Genomic DNA, 14,941 nt, shown 5'->3' with positions numbered 1-14,941 from the left:
TATACCATAATGGCAAAATGATGACCGTGAGGAAGACTGATATTATATTCAGTATAACAAATTAAAATAGTTATAATATTAGAACAGCAACAAAACAATGCTATTATTTCCAAACATTTAAATATCAGGGATACACTGGAAGCATCTGGTCCTTTGTGTAAATTTGTGTAAATTGTAAGTAATAAAAATAAATTATTTGTGTTTTATCATAATTTACTATGTTTATCTCGAGATCTTGCACCACAATAAAAACACTAATCTCTTATTCATAGCACTCTTCCAACCTGATATGAACTCTTTAGTTTATAACCTTCCAGCTCATATAAAAATGAATGATATTGTTTGTGGCAATAAATGTGTACATCCTACTCTAGGAAAAAAATGCCAGGGAGGGCTTGGGCCTCTTCAGTCACAGTGGTTTCTCCGTGGGGATTGGCAATGTGTTGCTTCCCCCCTGAAAACTCCTAAACAGGCTGAATACAAATGATTTTCATTGAGCTATTTGAGCAGGGAAGATCACACTTGGCTATGGCTATTCTAGATGAGCTCAAGGTCTGTGTAACAGATTTGTCTGGATCCTTCAAGTGCATGTTTCGTGGATTGACTTTGCTCAACTTACATTATTGTTTTTTTTTCTTGTTTTTTGCTTGCTTGTTTGTTTGTTTTTTATTCATTTTGACATGTCAGAGTAGAGAAAGACTAAGTAATAGTAATCACAGTGATCAGTCAGTAACCATTGTAGCAAAGGGAATTCAGCTCGAATTTTCCATTTACACGTATAAAAACCTTTCCCTCAGAAAAGTAGGCAAGTTAAAGTATTAAATAGGACAAAAACTGTATTATTCCAAAATACAAAAGGTACAGCACTTGAGGTGATGTACGTACTTACTTACTTTCCGCTAGTGCCTAATTGGTAATTCAGCCTTGGTATTTGTGCATCAAACCACACACATGTGGCACCTGTGTGAACATCCTCGCTCCTGTGACGTCTTTCGATTTACGAATGACGACATCTGAAAGGTCTTCTCTGATTGGCCCTCCGGAAAATGAAAATGACATTAACCAAGATGGCGCCGGGGACCAGAGAAAAGTGAGAGAACAGAACAACAAGCGATAACGTTATAACTATATAACGGTGTGCGTTTATTTTGCTCTTTGCGGTCATTTCAAACTGCACCTCTAGCTTATTATCCGGAAACCGCCAGGCACCAGCTGAGAGACAGCATCGGGATATATAATTATTCAGCTAACTGCTAACTAGCTCGCTGTAACGTTAGCTAACGTTAACCGCGGAAGGCGACAGCAGCTCGATGTACATGCCGACTAGTTCTGCTGGGTTGTTTTTAAAAATCAAGCTACGTCTCCGTTTGGTACATTAAATAGTTTGCATTAAGTACCAGGTGACCCAGACCTGCGGTCTGTGAGGAAATTACCGTTGCACCTTTAACAAGCAAAGCTGAAAAAGACGAGCAAAAGCGTCATCGTTGCTGACCTGACGCCATGGCTCACTCTCCTATTCAGAGTGGACTGCCGGGGATTCAGGTAAGCTAAACTACAATTATTTTACTGACTGACTTTTACAAGCAACTTAATTTGGTGCGGAACCACCCGAGATTTTACGTAACTAACGTTTCCGCTTAGTTTCCTCTTAGCTGGGGGAATAACTTTATCCACAGGAAGACTGCATCGCATAGATATGCCCATTTTTCTTTCTGAGCATGCTCATAATTTGTCAACATTCATCAGATATTGCTCGTTTTGGCTTGTGAAATAATAAGCAGTTGTCAGAGTAGTTTCCCAGTTTTTCAGTGATCAGTTGTTTCAGCCACAATAGTTTGTAAGAGCTGAACTGGTGGTCTTGCGTTATTTGTGTATCTACTTCTATGTCTTGCTGATAAATGGACCTGTCATGAGCTGTCTTTGATCTAAAAGGTCACAGTCCCAGTTATGTTGTGCATTAATTTATTGGCTGCATTAAATAGACAGAAAGCGTTGAAGGCAAAGACATTGTCATTTTCAGATGCGATTAATGATTTTCGTTATTGCCTGATTGATTATTGGTACTCATTCACTGTCAAGGTGACAAAAAAATGTTGATTTTCTTTTAATTATCTAATTTATTTATCAACTAATAGTTCTATATATAGCATAGACTTTGCAATTTTTATGCTAGTTAAAATAAAATGTTTATTGCAGTGTTGTATCATATGCTCAGAAAATCCAGATTCAGAGGAGTTAGTAGATCTGAACCCATAGGTTAACAAACACAGAGAAGTTAGCAGCTCGAGGTTTGGCAGTGAGCCTTTAACCCTGAGGGTGTCATATGTGGAAGACACTGGACTATGCAGTTCTTTGGTGCAGATGGGAGAACATCAAACATGCTTTTAGAGTGAGGTTCGGGTAGCTATAGTTGTCGCAGTAAACGTGCTGACTGGATATGGCAAGTACATTCCCACCATGTGTAGTGTGTGGTCACAGTACGCTTGTTGTTTTTCCCCATTGTTTATACAATGGGTCAGCCTCGACAATAATTTTCACCTGGATGACTGACCACACCAGTGTTATGATAGTATTTTGGCTGAGTTGTTTCTGCTGTGCTTTGTTGTGCACCGCTCTGCCTCTTTGTCTTTGTTGTAAAAGCCCATTGCTATCAAATTCAGCCAGTTTTTCAAAGTGCAGCTGCTCATCTCCCCTTCCATATATGTTTCACCACCATGCATTAGCCGTTTTACAGGAAACTGTTCCCTGGGGGAAACTCTAAAGCAATATGTGTGTGTGCCAGTAGGTCAAGCCTCTTAGGCCTGGGTTACCTGGTAAATGAATCACTGGGCTTTATTGCTTCAGTTTGTTCTTATTACTGCTACTGCAAAATATACTTAGTTTGAAATTTTAAATTTTCACATTGCTTTAAAATAAATAAAAACATAGCTCAATAAAAATCATAGTTTTTCACTGTAGACATATTTTGTGATGCTTTTATCATGAAAATTATGGCACTATAAACACTACTCCGCTGGTTTAGGCTAATGATTGCCATGCATGGGAAATTGAACTGGCCAACTTGAAGACCATTACTCTCTCATTGGTGCTCCGCAGGGAAATAAGCCATTTAGTACAGTCAGTAAGTGAGGGCGTAGTCTTTCAGTTTTGTGTTTAGCCTTTGTGGTGGACGTCATTAAACCTCAGTTCAGGTCTGTGTTTTAATGATGTAAGTCAGATTTAAATCTAAAGAAATTGGATTTCAAAAGTTTAAAAATTTGGTTAAGGCCTGTGTGAAGTGCAAAGGGCTGTTTGTTGAGCATGAAATGAAAAATCTTGGAGATTATGAAGTCCTGCACTATTGTAAATGGCTGTTATGAATTTTTGTTTTGAACTAAAATTATTCACTATGGATGAAATTGCTGTTTTTGGCATTTGGATAATATAAGTGTTTTCATAGTATAACACTCTTGATTATTTTAGAAAAAACATCTATCCTTTGTAGATAACATTTTGCCTAAGCAACTCATCTGTATAAAGCACAGCAGATTTCCCAAGCTGATCTTCAAGATCATCATCAGAATCAATCAAAACATATGATTATTGATCAGTATAGACTTTTCCAACCCCAGTCAGTTTTTCTTGTTTAATTTATCTCATACTGAACACTGGCTTTGCTAATCTTCCTCCAGGTAATAAGGTAATAGATGCTTAGTTAAACCACTACAAATTTTTATTAACATGCTATTTTGTGAGCGAGTGAACCATGAAGTAACTCAACCAGAATTAAATGTCAGCAGCTGCAGTTTTTGTGATAATATCCTTGCCAATATTTGCATGCTGTTCATGCTGAAGTGGCATGAGGTTTTCTTAACCCTCTCCAAACTGCCCCACATGGCAGAGCAGTTCACAGTAAACACCAGTCTCTGCAGAAACCATGAGACAGAGGAGAGCCTTTAAAAGAAAGCTGTGAGGCTTGTGAGATTGTCTATCAAAGAGAAACTTTATTTCAGTGCACAGCAAGATACTATTAAGATTCTTTTTGCCTCTTGTGACTTTATCTGTCCCACACACACACAATTTTATGTAGGGCTACAACTAACCATTATTTTTATAATCAGTTAATCTGCAGATTATTTTCTTGATCAATTGATAAGTCACTTATTCTAAGAACATTAAGATTGTAGTTACAAGTGCATAGCACCCAAAGTGTTGTCTTCGATTTGCTTTTCTCCACTGTCGAAAACCCAAATATATAAATTTTTTATTTGCTTAAAAATAACTGCAGTAACTAATCAGCTATCAAAGTATTTTCCAACTAATCACTTTATTGACTAATTATTACACATTGTCTGTCTCTCACCTAGAAGGATTTCTTCCATGGTCCTCTCTTTGTTCAGATGTTTATAGTATGTGTTGGCAGACACATAGCAGTGCCAGTGCAATGGTTTTTTTTTTTTGTTTTGTTTTGTTTAGTTTTTTCTCAATTATTAGATACCTGGACTAAACTGTTCCTGTGTTATTGCTTCCACTCGTTTAATAGCATAAATTTAATTGTTCTTTAATTTGCACTGGAGCTGTGGACACATATGTCTACTGCAGTTCAACTGTATATATGCCTGGAAATGAACCTCCTGTCCCTTTACATTGAAAATGTGATTTTATTCGTGATGTGCATTTGTGCAGCGGCTTTTAGCCTGTAAGTTTTATATTGTTTCAGCATTACTTAAAATGCACTATTGACCCTGTTCTGTTCTATCTGTCCACATCCATCTCTCTGTAATGCAGAATTTCAGAGCTGATCCAGAGGAGCTTTTTACCAAGCTGGAGAGGATAGGAAAAGGCTCTTTTGGTGAAGTTTTTAAAGGCATCGACAATCGGACTCAGAAAGTTGTGGCCATTAAAATTATCGATCTGGAGGAAGCAGAGGATGAAATAGAAGACATTCAACAGGAAATCACTGTTCTCAGTCAGTGTGACAGTCCCTTTATCACCAAATATTTTGGATCTTATCTCAAGGTAAGCTTTACCCTATGGAAGATTACCCGTTAGTGTTGTCCATCCTTTACATAATGCATATGTTGGTAGTGTGGTCTTGCGTGCGTGCGTGTACAATGTAGGTCAATAAATAATGCATATAGGCATTGTACCAAGTATTGCTTGCGTAATATGGCACAGTTTGCTGTAGAACAACCAGAACTAGGGCAACATTGCAATACATCTTGAGCTTTTCACAGTGAATTTTATGAGTATTTGTACAATAACATCTGCTTTGTCGCTTTTGCAACTTTTATCTTCAGTATCAGTGTGTACACAGTATACTGGGTCAATAGTGTGTTGTATACATAGTGCCGTTTGACACTTGCTCGGATGCATATCCTGCAATCAGCTGTTGATGTAAACTCCCACACTCTTGAGGCTAAAGGTTCAGAGACATTGCAGCAATTGTTTCATTTCAGATTCAGTATGCTGGAGTTCAGAGCCAAAACAGCAGTCATCTCTATAACGCAGTTAAGAACAACAATAAGACAACAATAAAAAATTCTGAACAAAAAAACACTTATTGGAGATCACTAATGAATCTGAGAGTTATTTTTTCTCTTTGTCACACTGATTTGTCCCAGCAGAGTATGCATTTCAGCAGCAGTTGTAACATATGGCTCATAGAGGCATTTCAGTTGCTGCAAATTATATTATAGAGAAGTCAAATTTGAATAAACAGACAGGATATGCATTTTTTGTATTCAGTGGGACTTACATTTCCCAAGAATATCACTATCTTCAGCGTTTTTACTATATTTTTGGTAAAGGCTCTGCTTTGCTTTGTATCCAATTCTGCAAACACAATTTGTCCAAAAAGTAAGAATGGGGGGAGTAGTTACTTCCATCACACAAAAAGAGGAACAGAGAAACAAAACCCACAGGTGCGTTTGGGTAATGTTGGCATCTGTGTAGGCAGATGCAGAGACTTGTGATGACATTCAGGTTTTCTGGCTGAGCTGCCTTCACAGATGATGTGATCATAACTGGATCAGACAGCTGGCATGTTTCTGGTGTTTCAGACAAGTACAGGATTCACTCCAGGCAAAGTCACTCTGTGTGGCTGTGATATATATATTTTTTTCTTTTTAAACATTTTGTTCATACTGGATGATCACATACTCCTAGTATTTTGCCACCCAGTACACTGCATATTGCTAATGTTTTGTATAAAATATTTTTAAGATAAACGACTAATTTAACTGGTATATTTGTGTACTTTGTTGGAGATAGAATATCTAAAACTGATTGTACCTGTATTTTCCTTAAGTAATTTGGGCAAGGACAGTTTGTGTTGTCATGTTCATTTATAACCAGTCTGCTTTGACTGTTAAATGTATTTTTGATTGATCAATAGTAGTTTCAGTTGCTAGAAAAACATTAATCAGCTTGATATAAATATGATAAATGGTCCTAATAGTGGGAGTGTCAGTTGATGAACATAATTGTCAGCTAATCACAGATCCGTTGTCTGCTTAGTCCTTTCATCATGTTATGTAAAGTCTTTTTCTCTAACACATACACTCTACTTGGCCACTTTTCTCTGTGCAGTGTCTGCCATGTATAATGTAATATTTGTAATGCAATCACTTGAAAGTGTTATACCCAGTTGTCAACAGTAGATAATAAAATGTGTAAATAAAAAAACAAAGGAAAATATTTTTGTCTTTCCCTCATGTTAGCAGTTTATAAGTGTATGTGTCCGCTAAGCAGAATGTGTTAGTGCATCTTTGAGCCCTTTCCAAACCTGCTGACATAAATGAGAAAAGGAGTCTTTAAAGCTAAAATTACTGTAAGTTGATAAACTGGGTCTGTTCTTTGACTGTTTCAGCTTGGAATGCTATGTTGAGTAAAAATGTTATAAATTTGTTTTTCAGGGTACAAAATTATGGATTATTATGGAATATTTGGGAGGAGGATCAGCTCTTGATTTGGTAGGTTTCTGTGTGAAAAAAGTCATTGACCAGTTTGACCTCAAACAGTTTGATTTGCAGCTGTTACAACAGCTGCGTATCCTGAAAATGCATTGTAAAAATCAAAGTTTCAAAGTCACCTGTATCCGCTAATTGATCGACTCTTCTAGTTGGAACCAGGTGCACTAGATGAAACTCAGATTGCCACAATCCTCAGAGAGATCCTGAAGGGGCTTGAGTATCTGCACTCTGAAAAGAAAATCCACAGAGATATCAAAGGTAAATGATCACCTTGTTTGAACACCAGGCTTATAAATGGTGTAATCTTAACAACATGTTCTGTCTTTCATTAATAATGCTGAAGTGAGGTGCTATGTTCCCCTGACATCATTGTTCTCCAGCTGTTGAGGAAATGTTTTCTAAAATAGTTGCATGAAAAAGAGGATCTGAAATGTTTCTTTTTTTAAGATCATACTAAACCTGTCTGTAATTCAGTCTAAAAAGGTTTTTCCGACAAAAAATGTTTGATGTCAGAAACAATGCTATTGACAGGAACGGAGAACCATATTAATGAAACAATAGTGTAGGTCTTCCTAGTGCTGTGAGGTCTTGACCTTACTTGGAAAAGTGCCTTGTTGTGATTTAATGCTAGGTAAATTATTTGAATTGAATTAAAATTGTAGACATAGCTGCGTCTGTATCTTTTCAAATGCTTTTAGAAGTGTTTATATAATTACTGAATGTTTGCAGGAGTTGTATATGATGCATCTTATATTTTTGTCCCACTTGCTTTCAGCTGCCAATGTGCTGCTGTCAGAACAAGGCGATGTGAAGCTAGCAGACTTTGGAGTAGCAGGCCAGTTGACAGACACCCAGATAAAGAGAAACACGTTTGTTGGGACACCATTCTGGATGGCACCTGAAGTCATAAAACAATCTGCCTATGATTCAAAGGTCAGAATTATCTCATCTTGTCCTGTTATCACAGTCAAGCTTAACACTGGAAAGCAGTGCATTTTTAATATTCTTTGTGGCAGAGATGTTTTAAATGTAAATTGGAAAGGGTCTTCTGTTTTGTATCAGAAAAGTTGGTAAACTTTATCAGCCAATGTGGCTCTGGCAGTAACAGTCCAAAAAGGAAGAGCACAAAGACTTCAGATGAGTGACCTTTCTAAAATGTAGAGAATATGTGAAAACTGAAACTTCACTGTGTTTAACCTGGGTCAACTTTGAAGCAGAAGATCAACAGCAAAACAGAAGAACACCAAGATAAAATTAAGTAATAGAACAGTCTGGGCCACCAGGGGCAGTAAGTGTATCATAAGTGGTCAGGAGCTGCTCAAATGAACAGTCCATTTTTGTCTTTGTTTTTATAGCCCTGGTGACAGTTGTGTGCTTGTTTTTGTCTGGAGTTTTGGAGAGGTTTTCTAAAGTAGAAATGACGAAGTACATATTTTTTGAACATGAGTCAGTGTGGTGTGTCCACACAACCACCATGTCACACTGGTTTGCACTTCCTCAAATACACCCATTCAATATCGTTTCACACAGCACTGTTGTATAAGTGGATAAATGTGAAATTGTGCTGCTTTGATTGAAAGTACTTTTTTTTTTTTTGTCTGCTTTCTTTTGTTTTCTAGGCAGACATCTGGTCTTTAGGAATAACAGCAATAGAGCTGGCTAAAGGAGAGCCACCCCACTCTGAGCTTCATCCTATGAAGGTCTTATTCCTCATCCCAAAGAACAATCCACCAACACTGGAAGGAAACTACAGTAAACCACTTAAAGAATTTGTTGAAGCCTGTTTAAACAAGGAACCTAGTTTTGTAAGTTGAAATGCCTTTTCATAGCTTTCAAGAGTAACAAAGTGCACTGTACATGAAGGAAAGAAAAAATGATTTTGTTTATTTTTTTGTATTTTTGTTAGAGGCCAACTGCCAAAGAGCTGTTAAAACACAAGTATATTGTAAGGCATGCCAAAAAGACCTCCTATCTGACAGAGCTGATCGACAGATACAAGAAGTGGAAATCGGAGCAGTCTCGTGATGAATCCAGCTCTGATGAGTCTGATGAGTAAGTCGCCATCATCATCCAGCTCTTTGGAAGGTCATGAAACAGGCAATTTCTACCCTGAAGCAAAATGTAGCAACTCTGAATACAATGATGTTCCTAAAATACTGTCACTGTAGGGAGCCAGATGGCCAGGCATCTGGAGGTGATGACGCTGGCAATGATGACTGGATTTTCAACACCATCAGGGAGAAGGACCTAAAAAAGGTTCAGAATGGGGCAGCACAGCTTGTTGAGCTCGAAAGGAAACAGGTGAGACCATATGCCGCAGCAGATTAAAAAGAGCATTAGAGCACAAAGGTCGCTCTGATTCTTCTTTTTTAACCTTAAAATATTTTTTCCAGGTGCAGGAGAATCCCAAGAGGCCTTTGTCACAGAGCTTATCATCAATATTTTCTCCATTGTTTTCTGAGGTAATAACATTACTAGGTTGGCCTAAATTTAAAATATCCTCATTGATGCATTGCCTATTTAAAATAAAACAATTATAGTAAATGTAAAGCATTACCTTACTGGTCAGCTAGAATGAAATCTTTATCTATGCCATGGACTCCTCCTTAGATTTAATTATTAGGTTAGCCATTATGTTTTAGTGTTATATAAAAGCTGTGGTCATTGCAGTTGAAAGAAAAGAGTGAGACAAGTAACGGCAAGCCAGAGGTTGCAGAGGAGCTGCGGAAGGCCATTTTCCTGGCAGAAGAAACACACCCTGGCATTTGTGACTCGCTGGTGGCTGAACTAGTGCAGAGACTTCAGAGGTAATTGAAAGTTGTGTTGCTGTTTCCCAGTATACTGTTAAATATGTGAAGGTCTCATGAAATTGTATAATTGTTGCCAAGCAATTATGTTTCCTATTCAAACATGTTCAGACAGGAAGGGAAGGATCAGTTTCAGTGTAAATCAATGGTCTTTCAGTTACTAAGAAAGAAACTTAATTTAAACTTATAATAACTTTATGATGAATGAATTGGTATATTTACATGATTTCATGACACATGAGATCATTGCTAAAAATGCATTGTATTATAGAAGATTTTATAGACATTTATGAACCTTTAATGGGCATTTGGGATGGTGTTGTCAGTCTGTCTGTGGAACAGTCTGTTGGTCTGTCAATTTAACATGCTGTTCCACATTGATGTCTTGAAAGCATTAAATGGATTGCATTATTTTTCACTCAGGACAGTCTGCAACATTTAAGTACTTATCCCTCCTCTCTCTCCCCTTAATTCATCTCATTTTTCTACTGTCCTCCTCCAAAGACATAGGTAATGCTCCATACTTAAACAAGAGTCTATAGCCATAGCAGCATTTCTGAGGCTGTAGTTAGGGAGTATTGTAATAGTAAAGTGAAATTTCAATTCCCGTCCATCCATTTAACATTTTGCTGGTGTGTAAACTCTATTACAGTCTCTAGGTACAAGCGTGACAATAGAAGTGTAGACTTGTTTTAACCCGGGGCCTTTCTGTTTGTCAGGTTTTCTGTGCCACAGACAGCCACCACTCAGTGAAAGGAGCTACGTGCATCTTTGCTCTAATTTTCCACCCTGGTGGCAGCAGTCAGATCTTTTCCTCTGACCTCCACAGCTGGGATGAAGTCTCCCAGGAAGGTCTCCATCACTCATTTGCCTGAAGCAAATCCTGGCCTACTTAATGTCTCTTTATGTGCTAGCACACCACCAGAAGGTTCTATTCAGGGCAGTCTATAGCCAGCCAGTCAGTAAGCTGCCACCATGACTACCACCCGCTGTAAGATGTCCCCTTCTCAGTACCTCCTTCACAGCTGTTTCATTTTAAGGGTGGTGTTAGCTATCTCTTCCTGCAAAGACTAGAGTTTTTGGTTTGGTGATTTTTGTGGCTTTTTCACAAGGGTTTACACATCCTTTTGGAGAAAGTTCCTTGCTTAATTGTGTGCATGTGTGTGGCTGTGCATGCCATCCTGTGTAAAGGTGTGGTGAAAAGTGATGAGTGAGTTGAAGCGTTCTATTGAAAACTCAGGTATCCTGCTTTAAGTGGATTAGATCCTCTGGGAGATGGAAAGTGCTTTTGTAGGGTGGTTGTACAGACTTGTAAATAAGCTAATTTCTACAGATTCATGAAAAAATATTGGAGCGTTTGTAATGGAACCACTGTGTAAAAATGGCCAAATTCAAGATGTAGATAATGGTTGTGAGGTAAATATTTTGCGAGACTAAAATGGCCATAAATAAGATTGCCTTGCCTTTGTACTTGTTCTTTTTGTATATCAGACTTTGATTTATTGAGATGTAAAACTTTTTAAGCATTCATCCAGTGATTGAATATGGCTGCCCTCTCATGTTTGACTATTGATTTATCATTTAATTAATTTTCTTGAGCTGTTTGGTTTCATACACTCTGCTGTGGCTCTAATGTTGGAGAATGTAAAAAAAGAGGCTGGATTATTCAGGCCCTACCAGTTTTAAACACTGGATGCTCTTTCCAGCCCTGATAAGGTCATAAGGTCATAAGGTCTCAAATTGTGTTGGTCTGTTGCCTCATCCCCTCTTCTTTTTTTTCTTTTTTCTTTTTTTTTGCTGTGTGTGTTTGATCAGATAAACTGAGGTTTCATCTATTCATTCCATTAACAGGGCAGTGCCATCATCTAGTTAAGAAATCAGCAGACTCTGTTAGTCTTCCTAGGAGCTGCAGTGGTACTATCTATCTCCTCATTGTACCTACAGCTTTAATTGCACTTCAAGTATAAATGCCTTTTACTATAAACAAAGTAGCCATAAAACAGTAGCACGAGACTTAAAAGTATTTTGCTGGTATGCAATATACTACTGGGACAAAAAAACGTTCATCTGAGGTCTCACAGCTTGGACTCTGGAGTTGGTCATGCAGTGTAAGATTTGCCTGGTTGTATCTTTTCATTTTAACTTGTGAGAAGTGCTTTAGTTGTACAGTAAATGCATATAGATGTAAGCTTCTCACACAGTAGATGACACTGCTCTCAGATGTACATATTAACGTAGAGCCAGGAGGTGTTCACACACCAGCGGCACTGCTACTACTTCTGACTCTAGTTTAAAAGGAAAGTGCATGAAAGTAAAAACAGTATCAAACCTATTGGTTGGCCTGAGCAGTATGTGTTGTAGCATACTCCGACAGGACTGGAGGAACGTGGAATCTTGAACAGAGTTGAATCAGCCTTACAGTGTTTGTGGTGATGAATCGTATCAGCTTTAAAATGTTAGATCATATATTCTTATTTCTTCTTTTTTTCCCCCTCTGGTATTAAAATACACATGCAGCAATATTTTCAAAGATAAATGACAAGCGATCCAAATATTTCTTTCATTCCTTGCCAGAGTAATGTGTGCATGAACAAATGGACTTGGTTTAGTTCTCAAAGGAACAATAAGTCTTATGGGGTCAGACGATTTATTTTCACGATGGGGCAATACGTGGCACACAGTACACAGAGCAAGTTAAAGGAACAGTTTGACATTTCGGGAAGCACATTAACTTTCTAGGTGAGTGTTAGATGAGAAAATTAATACTACTTTCATATTTGTTAAATACACATTAGCCACTTTAAGTACTCTTGTACAATCTAATGCAGTCCAATACTACTGTTATACTATTTGAAATTATGTCTATATTTTTGTTTTTTTAAAATACTGCTGTAGAGGTTTTGTAGTGTGTTTTGCATTTTAGTCATAGTCATCGCTCCCCATCTGCCTCTAAAGCTGCAGCTTTTATAACAAAGGCAAGATGCTAAATTACTTTTTAAAGAATAATAATAGTAAACCAGTGGTGCAGGTATTTGAGATTCTTTAGCTAATTCAAAGTAGTACTGCCATACTATAAAACTACTCTTAAAAGTAAAAATCCTGAATGAAAATGTTCCGTATGGAACAATTAGCACACAGCCAAGTGCAAACATGCAGATAAATGTACTTAAAGTGTTAAAGCAAAAGCCACTGTTATAGTTTATATATCATTAAATTATAAATATGCATTAATGCAAAAGCAGGATTTTAATATCTTTTTGCTTGAGGTCATTTTAATTGTTTTGTATAAGACTGCAACTTATTAATCTCAATGTTTCTGATTTGATTGATGGATAAAAATTCTAAAGTGTGATATTTGCTTGAAAAATTAAGTATCAAAGTAAGTTGCCAGCTAATTTTCTCAGTCAAATTCACTAATCGTTTCAGCTATACCCAAGTTATATACTGTTGAGTAGTCCAATTTATAAAAAAGCATTTTTTTCCCCATTTTTTTAAATCAGTGCTTCATGTTTTTTGACTGAAAAAAACCCATTAAATTATAAAGTAACTAGTGACTCAAACTGTAAATGTAGTGCAGTGAATATACTTTTCCCCCCTGAAATGTAACAGAAATAAAGTAACATGGAAAGAACCGACTCAAGTAGGCCTTCCTCAAAATTGTACTTAAGTTCAATATCCTACTTGAAAAAAGCGTACTTAGTTATATTCCACCACAGTAATAAACATATATTTGAATTTACGTATTTCTGACAGTGTCATTGAAACAGGTTGAGGGCTGCTGGGTTTGATTGCACTGGACTGTACAGGGGCAGAGCAAAGTGTCGGTCAGCAGCTGGTTCAGTCACCGTTAGCTTTGTGAAAAAACTGGAAACCTTGCCCTATTGAGACAAGTACACGTAGCTACAAATATTGTGTAAACACTTACCTATCAGCCTTGGCTCTGAGCAGTTTCCAGGCAACCAGCTGAGGCTCCAGGAAGTTACTGAATCCAGCCATGTCGACTCCACTGATATATCTGTGATCTGACACAATAACCTTTGCTAAAATGCTGAGATGTCGCTGCTGATAAGTAGGATTTGTTGTTATTGGGCAGACCCAGCTGTTTCTGCATCTTTCCAGTCTTAATGCAAAGCTAACAGGATGCTGGCTGGTATCGAATAAGCGTTTTTCCCTGTAATGTGGAACATTTCATTTCATATTCTCTATTCCTTTTAATTTTACCACTCAAACAGAGCATTTCCTCCACATACTCACCTAATGTACATGAATTCCTCTTTTCTGCTTGTTAATCATGCTGTGGTTGAATAGAAAGTTGAATGAAAATCAAACACATAGAAACTGGTTAACCAAAGCAAAAAAGCTACCAGACTCTGCTCTTTTGTGATAAATGACTACGCTGTTTAATAAACTTCTCATGTGAAGTGTGCCATGTAAACCCTCCATCCCAAATTTGGTACAAATTTGCACCTTTCAGCTGGCCTAATATGATCTTTTCATGTCGCACTTTGTAGATTTTTTTTTTTGTTTGTTTTGTTTTTTTTTTTTAAATGGTACTTTAAGGCTACTGTATTATGTTGCCGTTACACCATTTTATTTTTTCTTTTCCCCCTCTTCTGTGTATGGCAATAAAGCAGTGTGGTCGCCAGGAGTCATTTCTTAGCACAAATATTCTATGAAATTATTTTTATAACCCAAAAGGACAGTATTAGTTAATAGAGGGAGCAATGTTTGGTTATGTGGTGTGTTTAAAGTTTCAATACACACTGGATAGCGATCACTTAATGTACATTTCATTTTGTGTGACTTTGCTGAAAAGTTAATAGTCCAGTATACATGTTTGCTAATGCAGGATGGTGCTCTTGAATATAATGGAAGATGTCAAATGATTAAGGAAGAAAATAAATGCAGTACAAATCTGATGACAGTTTTTCAGTTATTGACCAAGTCGTGCAATGTAACGTGACCTTATCTGAATTTTGCTTTCCTTTTGATTCACCCTTCAGTTTTCATTGTGTAATAGGCAAAAAGTATGGAGCTTTTTAAGAAGTTTACAGAGTAGGTCTCATTTTGAGCTGACACAAATGGGCAAGACACTTTTGATAGGGACTTTTTGCCTTAATGTGACAGGTGATCAACTCTAAGGGGCATGCCCATGGCCCTTATCCACAGCCCAGAATCAAA

At 37.3% G+C, this 14,941-nt stretch overlaps 1 protein-coding gene across 1 annotated transcript; it reads left to right on the top strand.

Annotated features, from left to right (window-relative positions):
* Positions 1-1,047: 1,047 nt before the first annotated feature.
* On the top strand, positions 1,048-14,679 carry stk24a (serine/threonine kinase 24a (STE20 homolog, yeast)). Its single transcript, XM_026295379.1, has 11 exons — positions 1,048-1,542; positions 4,768-4,998; positions 6,897-6,953; positions 7,103-7,211; positions 7,729-7,886; positions 8,573-8,758; positions 8,860-9,005; positions 9,122-9,254; positions 9,347-9,415; positions 9,624-9,760; positions 10,480-14,679. The coding sequence occupies exons 1-11, from the start codon at positions 1,501-1,503 to the stop codon at positions 10,511-10,513; spliced, it is 1,302 nt and encodes a 433-aa protein (XP_026151164.1). The 5' UTR covers positions 1,048-1,500; the 3' UTR covers positions 10,514-14,679.
* Positions 14,680-14,941: the final 262 nt, after the last annotated feature.

The sequence above is a fragment of the Mastacembelus armatus genome, chromosome 21 (genome assembly GCF_900324485.2).
Source record: "Mastacembelus armatus chromosome 21, fMasArm1.2, whole genome shotgun sequence".
In the NCBI taxonomy this organism is placed as follows: Eukaryota; Metazoa; Chordata; class Actinopteri; order Synbranchiformes; family Mastacembelidae; genus Mastacembelus; species Mastacembelus armatus.
Note: the sequence above shows the minus strand (reverse complement) of the source record. Positions and strands in the feature narration are given on the sequence as shown.